At 45.1% G+C, this 18005-nt stretch overlaps 1 protein-coding gene across 5 annotated transcripts in view; it reads left to right on the top strand.

Annotated features, from left to right (window-relative positions):
- Positions 1 to 18005, top strand: part of LRRC45 (leucine rich repeat containing 45) — a 446362-nt gene that overhangs the window by 257990 nt on the left and 170367 nt on the right. For all 5 annotated transcript variants that reach the window (XM_078653779.1, XM_078653776.1, XM_078653775.1 and 2 more), the window contains one exon: positions 7149 to 7219. In XM_078653779.1, coding sequence (XP_078509905.1) covers positions 7149 to 7219 — 71 coding nt within the window. The remainder of the gene's footprint in view (positions 1 to 7148; positions 7220 to 18005) is intronic.

Raw genomic sequence — 18005 nt, 5'->3', positions numbered from 1 at the left:
CAGCATCTCTCAGATTGTCGGCTTGGCTCCTGAGTTCAGAGAGTTTCAGAACCTAGACATTTCTCAAGACTGCAGGGCAGTCTTAGCCCGGGCTCGGGCCGACAGTACCAACAAGACGTATTCTCTAAAATGGAAAAGGTTCTGTGTATGGTGTAAAGCAAACAAGATACACCCCTTTTCATCAACACCTGCACAAATTCTACCTCACCTGCTCCATTTGGCGCACTCAGGATTGGCCCATGCTTCTATTAAAGTCCACCTGGCGGCCATATCTCGGTTCAGGCGTTCGTCATCCGGTACTTCCCTCTGGTCCAATAGACTGGTTAAGCAATTTCTAAAAGGCCTGTTCATGACATTCCCTCCGGTGAGAGCTTTACCACCCACCTGGCAGCTAAACATTGTGCCTTCTCAACTGATGAAACAGCCCTTTGAGCCAATACACAGAGCCAACATCAAATACCTGTCTTGGAAAACCGCTCTCTTACTAGCGCTCAGAATCAGCAAGGCGTGTAAGTGAGCTGCAAGCCTTTTCTATTCAGGATCCTTGCCTGCCGTTCAAACAGGACAGAGTTATTCTACGGACCAACCCTAAATTTATCCCAAAGGTTTCGTCTAATTTTCACCTGAATGAACCTATAGTCTTGCGGACTTTCTTCCCAAATCCCCTTTCCGCAGCAGAGAGCTCTCTCCACTCTATAGACCTCAAACGTTGTTTGAAGTTCTACATCCACCGAACAGAAAAGTTTCGGAAATCCAACCAGCTTTTTGATGCCTTCAGCAGGCCCAGAAAGGGTCTTCCATTAACTAAGCAGAGCATTTCTCGTTGGATCTCTGCAGCCATTACTTTCTGCCATCAACAGGCAGGTCATCCTCTGCATTCTAAAGTTCGGGCTCATTCAACCAGAGCTGTCTCCACTTCAATGGCGCTCTTTGCAGGAGTGCCCATTATCGACATATGCAGAGCGGCGACATGGAAGACACCACATACGTTCACCAGGCACTACTGCTTGGATTCTGAACTTATGAAAGATGCAGCAGTAGGACAAGCTGTTTTCCATCATCTATTTCACTAGAGGTGAGCCTTCTCTCTTTCATCCCACCTTCCTACTGTCTACACGCACATTCCTCTTTTATATGGTATTTTGGTACTTGTTATATTTCACAATTGGTATTCTAATATCGAGTGATTTTACATGTTGTACCATACGAAATGTGCTGGGGATTGCTTGCTACTCTGATTCAGGCATCTGAATCTATGAAAGATACCCCTAATACTGGATAAGAAATGCGTTACTTACCTGTAACTGCAGTTATCCAGTATTGGTATCTTTCATAGATTCACATGCAACCCACCCACCTCCCCTGGAAGGGCTCACCTTGGTTCTCTCAGTAGGTACTACTTAGCACTGTGCTTACGAAAATAAAATCTGAGGGACTAGGGCTCCTTCCAGGAAGGTTCTAGAGGGTGGTGATATCTGATTGGCTCTTGGCCAAAGTTTGGTCCTTTTTACAAAAGGACATGGATATGTTACTAATGAGAGGCCTCTGGCCTATTACTATGTATATGTCTTTATGACATTACTCTGTTTATGTACCGGGGAATCCCACCCCGACGACGGGGAATGATTCAGGCATGTGAATCTATGAAAGATACCAATACTGGATAACTGCAGTTACAGGTAAGTAACGCATTTTTTCCAACATGTTAAATTCTAATGCATTCCCTACTGTGCCTCAGGATAGAGAGTTGAAGCGCATAACGAATTCATCAAAAAAGTCTTTGCCTCTACCAGTTTGACACTGAGGTCACTGAGTGCCATCTGCCTTCTGTAAGGCTGCATTCATGCCTAGTGGGATATGGCCCATGAGATCTTATCGACCAACTCTGAATTCAGTAAATCCATCACTCAGACAGTCCAAGATGGACAGGACACAGCACAATGTCTGATCATGGCCTGGACAAAACGTATTGTGTGGGCTGTGCCATTGACACGTGAATCATGATCCGGCATCATGCCTCGATCCAACCACATGATTTTCAGTCATCCCTTATGGATATGATGTTATGATGTTCAATGGCATCAGGCTCTTTGGTAAGTAAGCCGATTCTGCACTGAAACGTTTTAAAGCAACCCTTGTAAACTATGCAATAGCCCACGCGGCCTGATTTCAGAGGCTATGGACGTCATTAGGGACAGCAGTCCTCTTCATCCTACTCCCTTGTCACAGCTAGCTCCAAGCCACTTCAATTCCCCCTCACATGGCAATGTGCGACCAGTCGTAGGTGGGTTGGGTCCTTTTCTCACTTTCCCAGCTGATCTGCTATAACATCAGACCATTTGGTGCTGCCAATTGCTCAACAAGATTACACCCTCATAATTCTCCACTCCCACTCATATGACACCTGTTTTTGTACAGAATTCTTCTGATCATGCCTCTATCCTTCTGTAGGGGGTTTGGTCGCTACTTACCAAAGTGGTTATAGGGTCCTAGAGGTGGAGAAGGGCTGGGGTTGGAACTCTTATTATGGTTTTTGTGCTCTAAAAAAAGATAGAGAACTCGTATTGATTTCGAACCTTTGCCTTCTGGGTTCAAGAAGTTGACTTTAACGCAGGTTCCTTATGCCCTGGATCCTGGGGACAGGATGGGATTCTTGGACATGTAGGACACATATTGTCCATCCTACAGTCCCACAATTTGTGGTGATGTTTGAGCATTTCCGGTATTCCGTTCTACCTTAACTCTGCCTCTTGGGTCTTTATGAAGGTGATGGTAGTGTTTGCGGATACATATCTTGCTGTACCTCGAAAACTGGCTGTTGAAGACGTACTTGCAGTCATTTGTGAACCACCTACAGAGAACTGTCACCCTCTGATTTTCCTCCAGCAAGCTGAAATCACACCAACAAGCTGAAATCACATCTGGAGCCTATGTAGAGCATTCCCTTCATAGGGTCCATGCTGGACAGAGGGGGAGTTAAAGGCCTTTCCACCCCAGCAGTGAGTCAGAGACATTAAGATTATATTCCCACTGCTTTAGGCTCTCCCCTGTGTTATGGCAGGGACAGGTCCGATTCTTCTTGGTCTGTTGCATTCTGCTGGTCCCACATGGCCCTTGGCACAGTGGAACCTAAATCTCCAGTGGGAACAGCACTGGGGCAGCCTTTTAGACAGCATCTGTATTTCAGAGGATGCCCAGGGCCTTCAGTGGTGGGTATCAGACACAAATCTGACCTGCATCAGGCTGTTCTTCTTGCCCCCTTCTGAAGCGCACTGTAGTAACAGCTCTATCGTCTCTGGGTAGGGGTCGTTCTCTGCAAAAGTTAGATATCAGGGTCATTGGTCTCCAATGGAAAACAGGCACCGCATCAACTTGCTCTGAATGCCTTCTTGATATCCATCAAGGGGAAGTGTTAGAAATGGGATTTCGGGTTGGCTAAGGTTTGCACCAAAGCCAGGCCGGAACCACCACTCTAGTCAGGATAAGGGAGTTACACTACTAAAATAACCCCTGCTCACCCTCTTGGTAGCTTGGCACGAGCAGTCAGGCTTATCTTAGAGGCAGGGTGTAAAGCATTTGCACATAACCAACAGTAACACAGTGTAAGCACTACAAACGGACACCACACGAGTTTTGAAAAATATCCAATATTTTTATATACTCAAACAAGACCAATTACGATAAGAATCCACAGTACAGTACTTTTAAAAATAGTTGCGTTGCAAGATGTCTTGGAACCACAGGTCTTTGATGTCGATAGCTCCGTCGTGAACAAGCAAGTCCAAACAGTTCTGGCTGGCAGCGCAGGTCAGCTGCGGTGTCGGGAAGACCCATCAACCGTACCTTTCAGAGATGCAGGTCGTCAATGACCTTGTTGTCACGCCTGTTGCAAGTCGATCTCCTCTCTGATGGAATCAGGAGCGTTGGCAGGCGGCTGGTGCTGCGGTGCAAAGTGCAGCGGTGCGGCATGCGGTGCCTTCAGGTCGCGGTGCGAGCAGCGGCTCGGTGGCGGTGTCAGATGGCGTCATCGGTGAGACCAGGGTTGCGGTGTGAGATGAAGGCGGTGCTCGTCACGGTGCAGCAGCTGCGTCGCTGTCATCTGCCGACAACTGGAGTCGATGATACCACCGTCGGTAGGCCAAGCTGCGGTGCGGAATGAGGGCGGTGCGTCGTATAGCGCTACGAGCAATGCCCCCGAACCACGGTGCAAGCAGCGGCGTCGATTCCAGCGTGGAGTGGCGTCGTCGGAGATACTAAGGCGTCGTCGTCGTGAAGCGAGGCGGTGCGGAGTGCGGTGCCCACAGGTCGAGGTGCGAGCAGCGGCTCGGTGGCGGCATCCGCAGGCGGCGTCGGTGAGACTAGGGTCGCGGTGCTCTCTGCGGTGCCTTCAGGACACGGTGTCGTAGATGGTGTCAGGCTTGAAGTCATTGCTGTTCCTGAGACTTCATGAACAGGGGGCAAGCTCTACCTCAAGCCCTTGGAGATACTCAGCACAAGTGGAGAAAGTTCAGTCCAGTCCTTTCACTGCCCAAGGCAGAAGCAGCAACTGCAGGCCAACCCAACAAAGCAACAACTCAGCAAAGGGGCAGTACTCCTCCTGGCAGGTCTTCCAGCTCTTCTTCTTGGCAGGTTCCTTGATTCAAGCGAGTTCTAAAGTCTGGGCCCCAATGTTTATACCAGCAAATCCTTTGTCCTCTGAAGGCAGAGGGGCCTGGACCTAGTTCAACCCAGTACGCGGTGCATTCTGCCAGGGTGCACCTTCTTCCTTTGTCAGTGTGGGCCAGGGTCCTCAGACGCACCAAAGGAGGTGGAGTCAGCATTGTGGAAGGTGAGCTCAGCCCTATTCAGACCTAGGCGCTACTCCTCCAACCCATCTAGGTGTAGATGTGCATATTCAGCCCAGCTGAACCACACTGTCTCTGGCATTGGATGAACCTTCAAGGAATATCCTTAGCAGCAAGTTGTTTGACAGGCTCGCTAAACGCCACAGCAGACATGCTAAACAGATGCTAGATGGCCGTCCACGAATGTCATCTTCATCCTAGCAAGGCACCTTCGTCGGGCAGGGATGCTTTGTTTGATCTTTAATCCAATCATACAATTTTATGATTATTGCACACTAGAGTTTCCACCAAGAGATTCCCAGGAGATGGATTTCATCTGTAGTGGGATGCAGGCATCCTGTGTGCCTTCCCATCACTTCAAGTTCTGAGATCAGAAAATTATAGGCTCTGATTATCCTGATGGGTCTGGACTGGGCCAGGAGAGTGTGGTACCATGATCTGTTGACCTTTAGGTCTGGCCCTCGATCCAGCGACCTCTAAGGGAGGACCTCCTGTATCAATAACAGGGCAGAGTCCTGCACCTTAATCTTAATATCCTATACTTTCATCTGTGGAAATTGATTGGCCTGCTGAAGTAGTGTATACTATCCTTGTGGCTAGGCGATCCATATGCGAACCGTGTCTAGGTAGGTCATCTTATGCATAAAAAATGCAGTGCCCTGGCAAAATATAAGCCTACTCTGGGTCTTTGGGAGCATTCCATCAGAGGCAAAAGCACCACAACAGCACTTGCAAAAGGTGTTCTGGTGTTGGACATCTGACAGGCCGCTACATGGGTATCCATAGACCCCTTCACCAAGTATTACTGTTGGGACAATCACATCTTCGGTAGTGCTGTTTCAACCGATTGGTTCAGCACAACTTCCTGGTGTAAGTCCACTCTTAAGATCCTGCCCCTTTTGTGAGGTGCTGCTTTGGTATCTATTCAGAAGGTGAGAAATCTGTGGTTAAAAGTATCCATCAAAGGAACAAGTTATGTACCTTTAGTAATGCTCTTTGTGGTGTACTTTCTATTGAACCACATATTTTTCTTTGCTGTCCCTCTCCTCTGTTCTTTTTGCCTTTAATGTTCTAAAAAGGACCCAGATTAGACTTTGTACACTGTTTTTTCAGTTGGCCATGGGTGATCAGAGTCTGCGGGAACATAAGAGTTCAAAGGTAAACCGATGTAACTGCGCTAGTGTGGTGCACATAATTGACTCTACACCGTCACTCCAGGAGACAGATCAGGATCACGTCATAGGCAGATGGTGCCACCTGCCAGCATGCTGAGGTAATTTCTATGAAAACGTTCCGGATCCAGTCTGGTGCCTGGGTAAATTCAAATGGTAAGGAATCTCTGGTTAAATAGAGTATCCACTACAATGAGCACTACCAAAGATAAGTAACTTGTTCCTCAGGGAAGGGTTATGAAAGCCATCTGTCCTGCCTAATCTATATCTCCCCCTGTAAGTCCAAAATAATGTAACTTTTTGGGCTTTGTTTGTGCTTCCCCCTCAATCCACAGGCCAGTAGACGTTAGTGTCTTTACTGCTCATCTTTGCTATGGGTTGGCAGATAGAAGGATGATCATACTTTTCCCATTGGTAGATACTACTCAATACCCTGGTACATTTCTCGGGTAACAGGTTCTGTTTTCAAGCGGTGTTTCCCAAATTACAAATACAATTCTGTTGTTACTCAGGCATGTCCTGTTTGTTGCGCTGTTATGCTTTTTAATCTTGAATGGTAAATTACACAGACACCATCTGCACTGAAAAGATAGACTTCTTATGGCACTCTGAGGATCGTTGATGTGGTTTTAAGTTTGTCTTGTATGGACACCCTCTGACAGTACAAAGAACAGCACATACAGCTGTGACTGGGGAGAGGTATTGAGTCACCTGGTTAAAGTGACAGGAGGATTTATGGAGTTTTGTTCCTAGGGATAGTAAACCATTAGAAAGTTATTTTCCCATAGTGAGGTATGTTGTGAGATTGAAGTATGATTTTAGGAGGTATTAAGAGAGTTGTAACAAATGTGAAATATTGTGGGAGAGCTGATAAAAGGAATGTGTTGCGACAGATGTGAATGGACAAAAGTGATTATGAATGGTATAATGGAGCTCAAGTACCATTGAAGGTGTAATGAATGGTATAATGGAGCTCAAGTACCATTGAAGGTGTAATGAAAGTGATGTATGGTGAGGTTTGCCGTAGTTGGATTTTAAAAAGATGCAAGCAGGTGCACTGAGGCAGTGAAATATAATGTTTTCGTTGTCAAACCATTATATATATCTCTCACTCCTCTTGGTATGTATTTAGAGCGCCTGGAAACTGAAAAGAAAAGATTCAAGCAAACTCTTGAAGACACAGTGATCATGCGGCAGAAGGAGGTAAGGAAGTAAAGGATAAAGATTGGATGCTCTGAGTATATAAAAGGACAGAGATACCTTCCCACTCGGTGACATTATAGTTCTGTTCTCCCCTGCAATTAGATATAATGTTAATAAATGTGCAGAGTTTACAGTGCTTCTCCTTTACCTTGAGATCCTACTTGTTTCCTACTTCTTACCTCTTGGCACTGGAACTGCATTAAATGCTTCTGTTATGCTCTTACCTGAGTATGAGGGGCTATAAAGGAGACGACTTTGAACCTTTATAGTATTTGTATATCTCAGCTGCATTTTAACTATTTGTAATATGCCCGCTTGACCGATAGCTTAAAATAACCAGCATAAACTAGCTGTCTTACAGTCCAAATATGGATCCAGTCCAGTGCTTAACTTGTGAAAGAATAAGTGCTGCCCCAAAATTTGCTTAGAAGCTCGCAGCCGGCACTACTGAATGTCTGGAATAACAAACAACAAGGCTGTGATTCTTTATTCCTCATCATGCCTTTTTCACCAATGTACACTCCATGTCTGCTTATTTCATTCTTGCAGGTTCTTTTACATCCCTGCTTTCTCTTTTCGTCACTTTTCTTCCATCTATCTCTTGCTCCTACTTGTTTCATTTTATATTTTTCCCCTCTCTTGTTCTGGGACAGTCTGATTGTGAGAAAGGACCTATTTTGCATGGTTAAAAGCAAAAGGAACAATGGTGAAGAGGGTCAAGACTGATTTGCATATGACTGGGTTTATGGGTTTAAACTGGAATGGCATGGAGAGCACATAAACAATGGATTTAGGCCCAGATCTCATTACTGGGGTGAATGTTTGACATTGTTCAACATTCTGTCCATCAATTGTTCTTTTTGCATGTATCACCCCAAGTGGGATGGGTATGCCCAGACGGTGGGCCCCATGCTCTCCATGCCACTGGAGTCCAGCTAGTCTAGCTGGTGAGGGGTGAGGCCCTGAAACCGGCCCTAGGATGCTTATTTTCTAGTCCAGGGAGAACCTGGCCTGGCAGTTGAGGCTGGACTGTTCCTATGGGGAATAGGGTCAAAACTGATTTTCATATGGCTGGGTTTAAACTGGAATGGCATGGGGAGCAAAAAAACGATTGATTTAGGCCCATATCTCTGTACTGGGGTGAATGTTTGACATGGTTCAACATTCTGTCCATCAATTGTTCGTTTTGCATTTTTTTCTTTTGCATGGTTGGCCCCCACTTGTTTCCTGGTTTTGATGTGCTTTTAAATGTGGTGCTTATGGTCCCTGCCATCTAGATCCCCTGTGCCAGTGCTTTTTCCCTAAAAGAACCCCCACCCACAATTTGGTACTTCTGCCTCCTGTAAGTGCCTAGTGAATGGTACTATGGGTTCCTTGGGTCTGGAAGCTGAAGAGGGTCCCTTGGAACCCCCGCTCACTGGGACCATGCCCCTGCCCTTGCACCTGCATGCCCCTGTGAGGGAGAAAACAACAAAGTTGACATGACAACCTGCCTGGGTGCCATGCCAACAAGCCCTGCCTGACCGTATAGGTAAGTCACCCCTCTAGCAGGCCTCACAGCCCTAAGGCAGGGTGCCCTATTCTCTAGGTGAGGGCAAATCTGTATGAGCAGATGTGCCCCTACAAATTGGGCACCATTTCCCAATAGTATAAGTGCCAGTGAAGCCATAGGGGTCTCCAATGAGTAGCTCACCGAGGTGTAGCCAAGCATCTCATTTAGAGAGTCTGTGCATATTAAAGAAGGCTGTACTGCTAATCTCAAGACCCTTAGAGTGACAGCCAGGCAAACCAATGACACGCCTCATGATAATCAGAAACACACTCTGCCGGCCTATGGGGTTTGCAAAATCACCATCTGTCTCCAGTATCAATATACCTAAGTACCAAGGAGATTGGACATGTTTTAGGCCCTGCTTTATCAGTTACACACTGTGTGTGAAGAATGGGCCATGAAATAAGAGTGACAACAGTAGCCTGAGCAGTAACCGGTCAAAAAGGCAATAGAGAAACTCTCCCTTGTGGAAGACATTGCTTCCTTTGCTTGAAGGAGTCATGCCTGGATGACAATGAACGGTTACAAATCACTAGGCATTCAGGTATATTTCAACCTGGGGTACTCTAGGAAGACAAAATCATTTTTTTTTTTTAATACAGGCTAGGAATACTGCCAGCTACGCCGCACTTCCTCCATGGCAGAGGGGGCAATCTGTTAACATGTCGACTATGCGGCAATGGTATTGAGTACATGGCACATTTAATTTGCTCCTGCCCAAACTTAAATGATGAAAGGGTACGTTTACTCAAATCACATTTTAGTCTTTAAGGGATCCGCACCTGGAGACAGACTGTAATCATATGCTTCAACTCCCGCTGCTAAATGGGAAATTCCTGAAACTAGTAGAAGCTAAGCAGGTAAGAGTTGCACACCTTTCAATTGCAAAAATAGCATAAATGAGTTTTAACTCTCACAATCGAAACTTGTATGCCCAGCCACAGGACTTTTTTGGGAATCGGTTCCAGCTTTGCAGACGAACAAATAAAAATGAAACAAACTGAGCAATTTGTTGCAAAACTTTGAGACTTTTACGATTTTTAGAAATCTACTTTTAATATACTTGCCTCCCTTTCTTAAAAAGCATGCATTTTAAAGTGTATCTTTTTTGTAATGGTTTTAATTAATCAAATACAAATAAATTAATGACATACATACTTTGACCATTTGAGGCATTCTTGGTCTAGCTGTGGCATTCTGGAAGCCATCAATGACCATTTAAGAGCATGACTGGCCAACTTGTAGCCATCCCTGACAATAGCGGCAGCCCCTTGCATAACCATGGCAATGCCTTATAGTTGATAGTTAGTTGAAAGATAATTCAAGCTGATTTTGGGCGTCCTATTGCTGTGGTTAGGTCATTTGTGCTAGATGCTTTGGCTGTTTTTTCATTAATAAGGGAGAGGCATTTAATACTTATAACATTTATCCTGGTGTTTCATGTGGTAAGCTCACCTGTATTCCTTGGGTGGTCACTACTGATAATCTTGCTTAGGTTGTGTCATAGCTGGTTTACAGTGATAAAATATGCCAGTAGCTTGTAAGGACCTTCTGTGAGCAGAAGTAGTTCCCACTACAGAAAAGGTAGTTGCCAGTCCTGTCACCAGCCAAGCCAGTGGCAAGGCAGCAGGCCACTGAAAAGCCCCTTAATTCCACTTCCAGTAGTTGGGGTACCCTTTGAAAGGGTAAGGGTTGACATTGTTGCCCCCCGGACCCTCCAACAGCCTCTGCGATCAAATATATTCTGATGGTAGTGGATCGTGCTACCAGGTACCCTGAGGCTATTCCCCCAAGGGCCGCCACTTCTCCAGTGGTGACAAAAGCCCACCTTGGTGTATTCACCAGGGTTGGTTTCCCAAAGGAGGTGGTGTCAGACAGAGGTACAAACTTTATCTGCTTACCTAAAACACATGTGGGAGGAGTTCACCACACCCTATCATCCTCAAACCAATGGCCTTGTGGAGAGATTAAACCAGACATTAAAAGGAATGATTGGTGGGCTACTTGAAAAACTCAAGTGGAGATGGGATGTCCTACTCCCATGCCTGCTTTTTGCCTACAGGGAAGTGCCATGCAAGGGAGTGGGATTTTCGCCCTTTGATCTTTTGTTTGGGCACCCTGTATAAAGGTCATCTAAGTCTGGTCAGAGAAGGTCGAAATAAACCTCTTAAAGAACCAAAACAAGACATAGTGGACTATGGGCCAGATGTACTTTTTGCACAAGGTAGATTTTAAAATGTTGCTGTGCTTTGCATTTTACTAACGAATAATCTCTATAAAAGACCTAGCACTTTACTCTACATTCTGCACACATTTTAATATCTATACAAACTACCCAGCACCTTATTCTGTTTTTTGCACCACATGTTTAAAGCACTGGGACATGGATGATCTCTCAGAAGGGTGTTTGTGGTTGACTGTTTTTCTTAAACAATTACTTTTTATATGAAGGATTGAACTTTTGACTTATGGGCGCATGTCATGAAAAGTTATACTATGATTTTGCTGGTTGGAAACTTGTAATGATTTTAATTAATCTTGCAATAGAGTATTCATTCATCCACTTAAACATTTAGAAAATCTTCACACAAAAAAAATCATGGATTTAAATTTCATTTAGAATATTGAGTTGCTTTTGCCAATGCGTCAGTGTTTCGAAACATGCTTGATTTTCAACAAAATGTCTTAATCATGATTCAAAGACATCATAATTAAAAGTTGTGAAAAGGGATTGATATGGATAATAATTAGACATAATTAGGCTAGACAGAGTTCTGAAGTTGGGTGGTGGCCTAGCTTGTATTCACAGAAACACACTCTCGATCTCTTACTTGGAGTCCTCTAAGCCTTCCTCCTGTGAATACCTCTGTCTTCATCTCAAGTATGAACCTACCCGTTTGTAAACTTAACACCTTCTACCACCCCCCGGGAGACAATCTCCTCTTCATCGAGCAACTAATGGAAATAATTTCTGTCAGTGTTGATTCAACCGTGTCCCAAATCTTCCTTTGTGATTTCAACCTTCACTGGTCTAACCCCAACTACCTCACTTTTTCTTGTCTTAAATCATTCTTAAATGATCAAGAACTGACTCAACACTGTAACCAGCCAACTGTAAATCGTCCCTCACCTCCCAAGCTGACTTGGTTGAGGTGTAGTCACTCACCGACTCCTACAATTCTAACATCTCCTACATCATGGATACCATTGCTCCAATCCAACAAAAAAATGCCTCCACAAAAACATCCAAACCCTGGTATAATGACAACTTAAACACAGAATGCCGCAACCTAAGGGCAAAAACATAAGAGCGGTAGTAATGTATAGCGGATCGCACCTTAGATAACAATATATAATCGGACTGGGTAGTCAAAATGATTTTCTCAATTTCCTTGTTCACAAAGGACAAAAAAGCAATTAGTTGTGGTGCAACTCGGGATAAAGATGCACCCTACTACCTTAAGTGCATGAAAACACAGATACTGCAAACAGTCACTGCGTGGAACAATATAATATACAGATATCCCGGCACTCAAAAGTGAAACCCTATTTGTTCTTGTATGGGACAATTACAAACAAATCACATGAAAATAGTGTCAATATATCACTGGCGAGAAACAAAGTTGGATTCATATAAAAAATGTTCCTTTTAATTTACAAAGACATTATATATGATATCACAGTTTTCAGACAAAACTGAAGAACCGTAATAACCCACTCACTGGGTCTCTGCGACGGGGAACCGCCCTAGTCTTCCATGCCTTGCATACTTATAAAAAGGAGGCACAGGAGCCTTAGTCTGCAGGAGGAACCCAGATTTATTCAATAGCCCGGGCTATGGAACAGAGTCCCAAGCTAGTCAAAGACAAAACCCAGGAGGCTGCTACTTTACTCTGTAGCTTACAAGCCTTTTATACATTTCTCATACCATTCTTTTGGCTGTCTGTCCATTGTCCAATCAGGGCAGTGTTTGTAGTTGATAGCTTGATCAAGGCGATGCTTGTAGTTGGTGACCTGGACAAGGCTTGGTACACAGAGCATTGTCCACTCTATGCTTGTAGTTGGTGACCTGGTCAAGGGCTTGGTACACAGAGTATTGTCCACTCTGCTTTGATCAGGGCTCTTTCTTTCAGGTCATTGTTTAATTGCCTGATCAAAGCCTGGTCTTTCAAGTCATTTGTTTATTTACCCTGATTAGAGTCCAGCAGTCAGACCATTGTCTAGATAACCTGATCACTGTGTCAAGGATGTTTTATCAGGCTGGGAGCAGGAGAGGAAAAATGAATCCTTCACTCGGGGTGAGGGCCATGTGGCTTTCTGATGAACTGAAGAGAACAGGGGGTTGGGCGGGTGACAGTTCCTGGGCAGAAATGCAGGCCTGCAAAAATGGATTTTTGTCGTGCTGATAGAATTTTCCTCGTACATCAGGAAAAACGACCAGGTGGGTTCTGTGAAAGTGTTTGCCACGAGATGGCAATGCAAAAACCAATGGAGTCCTGTTCAAAATGATTGTTGATCGAAAAATTCTTTTCCTCAGACCCTCCTTTTGCCATATAGTGGCAAATACTGTAGGAAATGTCAATGTTCTTAAGGCCATCTGTTTCTTGCTGGATCATTACCATCATATTGGTGTTGTGAATGTTTGATGGCGGAGGCTTGATGGTCTGCACACACATTGTACAGAGTACTGGCAAGCACTGAAAACACAAACAGCAGGAGACCAGGACAGCTACTCCTAATGCAAGGAAGATGAGGACCTTCCAACCCCACTGGGTTCTGCAGGAGTCGGGGTAGGAGTCGGTGATGTAACAGGATGGAAGATCAGTAAGAGCCAACCAAGGATAGTTAGGAGGAGGGAGACAAACAGCGTCATCACGGTGACCATGAAGCATCTGCTATGTCGGAGACTGGCATCTTGTTTCTGGATACGGGTGTTTGGGAAGGCGGCCATTGTGCTAAGCCAGGGACCCCTAGTGGCTGTCTGTGATTGGTGGTTGTTTCACCAGATGCAGTGGCTGAGGGCCCTTATGGTTTACCTCAGTCTTACAAATGGCACTACTCTCAGCCTGGGAGGATCACAGCCCTACAGCCTTTGGCACCTGGCAAAGTCAAGGGCAATCCTTCCCTCTGGAACGTAGATTATACCTGTCGGAAGCAGGGACGGTATGATCAGGAAACAGTTGTACTTGATGCTGAGCAGTGTTAAGGGAGGGCTCCACCCTTCCTCTTAGGACGTTGTCACTCTCCGCTTCAGTGGATGTGGAATGCAGTCTGGCATCACTGAATGGGACAAACGTCGGGACTGTTTCTGTAAAGAGTACGAAAGGTATTAGTTAGACTGTACAGAAAATCAGTTAATACAGGGTATTCAACGTCAGACAGTTTTTTTAGGCCGCGGGACACCCCATACATTGGCAGGCCTCCCGAAAACAATTTCATGGGGAGATAGGCCGATTCTGGTGTGGGCCGTTGTTCTTGTGGACAGTAGGGCTAAGGGAAGAGCATCAACCCAAGTGACACCTGTCTTGGCTACTATCTTGGCCATTTTAGTTTTTAGGATGCCATTGTAGACCTCCACTAAACCTGCTGACTGGGGGTGGTTAGCTACATGACATTTTTGTTTTATACCCAGTGCTGAATGTGTCGGGGTTTAGTACAGTGCATCTCTTGATGTTAATGCGGCTGGCAAAGAGAGTTAGTTCATATCCTGTGAGTCATGCGCTAGTGAGGTACTGTGTCTTGGTGTTGTTGAGCAAGGTATCTACTGCATGTGGGACCATTAAGGTCAAGGGTGAAGACATAACAATACCTGCGCTCTGGCGGACCATAAGTGCAGCATCAGCAGTTGCACGTAAACATCAGGGAGGGCTCGGGCTACAGTTGTCCATGGGAGACCTCTCTCTGGCATATAGAGCTAAAAGAGGTTTGACAATGGCCGAGAAGTTAGGGATCCGTTGTCTGTAATTGTTCAAGGAAGCCTTATGATTGTGGGGGGCAAGGTAGTGAAGCAGACGTACTATTGCTTGTTCACGAAGTGGAGCAGAAGTGGCTGCAATTAAGAGGTCATAATTCCAAGTAGCTACAACGTTATACTGTCACTTGAGCACTTCTTAAAAAAAGGAACTTTAAAAATTTGGGAAATGAAGCATCTAACTGGGCACAGAAGTGCAGGCAAAATAAATATCTGGCATTTAAAATAGATATTTTAAACCCCATCCATTTGAACTAGCTCCGCCACTAAATCATGTGAACAATGATGTTAGGAGGATGTGACCAGTGCACACAGACTTTCTGCAGTCACGCGAAGAACAGGGCAGCCAAGGTGTGCAGTGGGCTCAGAAATAACAACAGACGTGTGGGAAATATAATTTGTCAACGGCTGTTCAATAATTGTAAAATAAAACTAGTCCGCATTGGGAAACAACTCCTGACCCTCTTGCAGACAACAGCTTTCCCCGCAATATGTGCTACTTAATTACCAGTTCTTTCCCCAGGTTGAATACTCGCGCGCTGGTCGCAGGGGTGTCAAAATGTACTTCGTCTGGTATTAGCAGTCAATTCAGACCGTCTCCTTTATCTTTTAAGCCCATGAACCGATGCAGACATGTTAGCTCAAGGCCTCATCTGTAAACAAAGCCAGTAGAGTGGAGACACCCGAAGCAATTAACGCAGTTTTCCACCATTTGCTTTTCCTGACCACACACACGTACAGCCTGTCCAGAAGAGTTCAGTTTGACTACATCTAAGGGCGAAGACAACCACGACGATTCTCCATATGAAGAACTCCCACAATCACTGTCCAGGATTGTCAGTGTGTCTGCTAATGCATTAATATCCACACTACTGACAGTATTCAGAAAAGTAAAAGGAGGAAAAGGAGAACAATCTGCAGCGTCCCCCGCCTTACACCACACCCCTGTTTGGAAGGACTGGACAGGGCAGTATGAATCAGTAGTGCAGCTTGTGCAGTGGCACTGGGGTCCAGTGATGTGAAGGGCCCACTACACCCATTTATAGCTGTTTTTAAAAGAAAAATGTATTACGATTACATTCCTTGCCTGCTTTAGTGCCTAAGACTCCGTTGCTACACCACCGGCACTAGACCTGGACTAAAATGTTAGATCTTGATTTGCATATACACGTCCAATCACAACTCACACAGTTAGCAGTAAATGTCTCTTATATTTACTTTCCCTATAAAGACTGCTTAACACTTCTCCATTCTGCTACACTGGAAAACTAGGCAGGTTGGGGACCAGAATCACCGTAACATATGCTTGGACATGGCCTGACACCAGGAACACACACACAATCCCTGTACATTCAGGCAAAGCTCTGCTCTGGGTGGCACATGGCCAGTGCCCTCCTGAAGATGTCAGTTCTCTACCGCTGAGAGGCAGAGGAAAACTGTTGATGGGTAGCGCCCAGTCATCATGACTGCCACATGACAATTCTTGTCAGTCCTTGCCTCTTTATCCTGCGGGTTGACTCGCATCAAGCATCCCATGGATGCAATCAACAGCCACACAAAATGTTTTATAAATATGGAAGGCTTAGCCCCTGGAGCGCACCACTCCAAAACCATAGCACTTGCGTTGCACGGATGCAAGCACATACCTCCGTGTAACTTAATGAATCCGCATTATGTGAAAATTCACCTTTGCTCTGGAACAAACCCTTCGTGAACTGGCCCCATTGTTTCTTAAGAGTGCGTTGAAAGTGTTATTTATGTTTTAAGTTGTACTGCTTTGTTTATTGCTTCTGGTTCCAGTCCTCAACGCGTTGAAACTTAAAATGGGGAAATGCCTCAGCAATGTTCTTATCATTCATTTAAAAATGTCAGTAAACATCGTTTAAAGCCTATTCGGGTTTTACATCTCTTGTTTCTTCAGTAGGAAAACCCCGAGTGTAACAGTAGAACATTAAATCACTTATTCTTTCCAGCCATTTTGCAAGCCTCTTTAAGTAAGTGCTCTCTAAAGCAAAAATCACACGCGGAAACCGGTCGGCCTGGTAAGGTTAACCTTTCCAACTTAAAGCGAGGCACGTGGTGCCACAGGGCGCTTCATCCCTTAAAGTGAAAGCTTATGCCGGGTTTCGTGATGGTAACTGCGGGCGCTGTTTGACCCGTGGGCGAGGGCAACGGATTTTAAGTGCTAGACATTGCTTCATCGACATGTGCCCTGGGGCGGGGAACAAACACTCCTCCACAAGCTTAAACATTTACTCTAGGCTCGCCTGGTTTCCTGAGACCATGGCTGCAGCCAGGTCCCGTTTTCGTGCCTCTCTGCACAAAGCGCCTACACTCAAATGGATTGAAATCTTCACTGTACTACTTAACGCAATGAGACTGCAAGTCCCAGAAAGCACCGCATGGCAGGCTAAAAGGCCAGGACTGGCTGACGGTGTTTACGTAGGGTGACTAAATGGCTCCATTACAATAAAAGTCTAATATCAACTACAGAAAGGGTGTTCTTTCCACTCGGAAGGCTTTGGGAAAAAAAAAAAACAGGGTCATCACTCTTCCTGTCTACAAATGGACAAATTAAGGCAACCAGAGACCCACTTATCAACACCGAATGACTGACTGGTGTACACAAAGAATGGCCGGTCTCTAACTAATGTGTCCGGTCAAGCGTGCTGAAAGGTTATTGTCTCCCAAATGCCATTTTGCCTGTGCCTAAAACCCTGTGTTATTGTTTGGAATACGATGCAAAGCTTTATAAACGTGCAATGAAAGAAACTATTCAGCCCTTCCTCCAAAACAATGGCTCGAGATGTTGCTGTGGCCAGTATTAGTACTTTCTGAAGACTGCTGGAAATGTGAATTAAGGATACATTTGAAGACAGTCCATAGTAGTGCGTCTTGGAGCATTTGAGCCAGTGCAATATCAAATTTCTTCAATAAAAAAAAAAATATTAAGTTATGAGGGCTATAAAGTGAAGATCCGAGTGTTCTGGTTTATTCGTGTAGTGCAAAGTGCACAAACCCTAATCCGTTCTTGGAATTTCTGCAAGGAGGGCACATTTCTTCGTTTCTTATATTTTACCCATAAGGAGGAAAACATTATGGCAGAAGGGCCATGTTTAACATACATTGTATGGCCAGGGGTCCCCTCTGGAGGAAGCGGACAAGCCGCCTCCAGCTGGGAGTCCTGCGTACACATACAACAACATAATTTCTTGAACTTGCTACTGACCGGCATGCTTAAAACAGATAACAGACACCAGCGG

This window comes from Lissotriton helveticus, chromosome 7 (assembly GCF_964261635.1).
Source record: "Lissotriton helveticus chromosome 7, aLisHel1.1, whole genome shotgun sequence".
Lineage (NCBI taxonomy): Eukaryota > Metazoa > Chordata > Amphibia > Caudata > Salamandridae > Lissotriton > Lissotriton helveticus.
The sequence above is the reverse complement of the archived record's forward strand: the minus strand, read 5'-3'. Positions and strand labels throughout refer to the sequence as shown.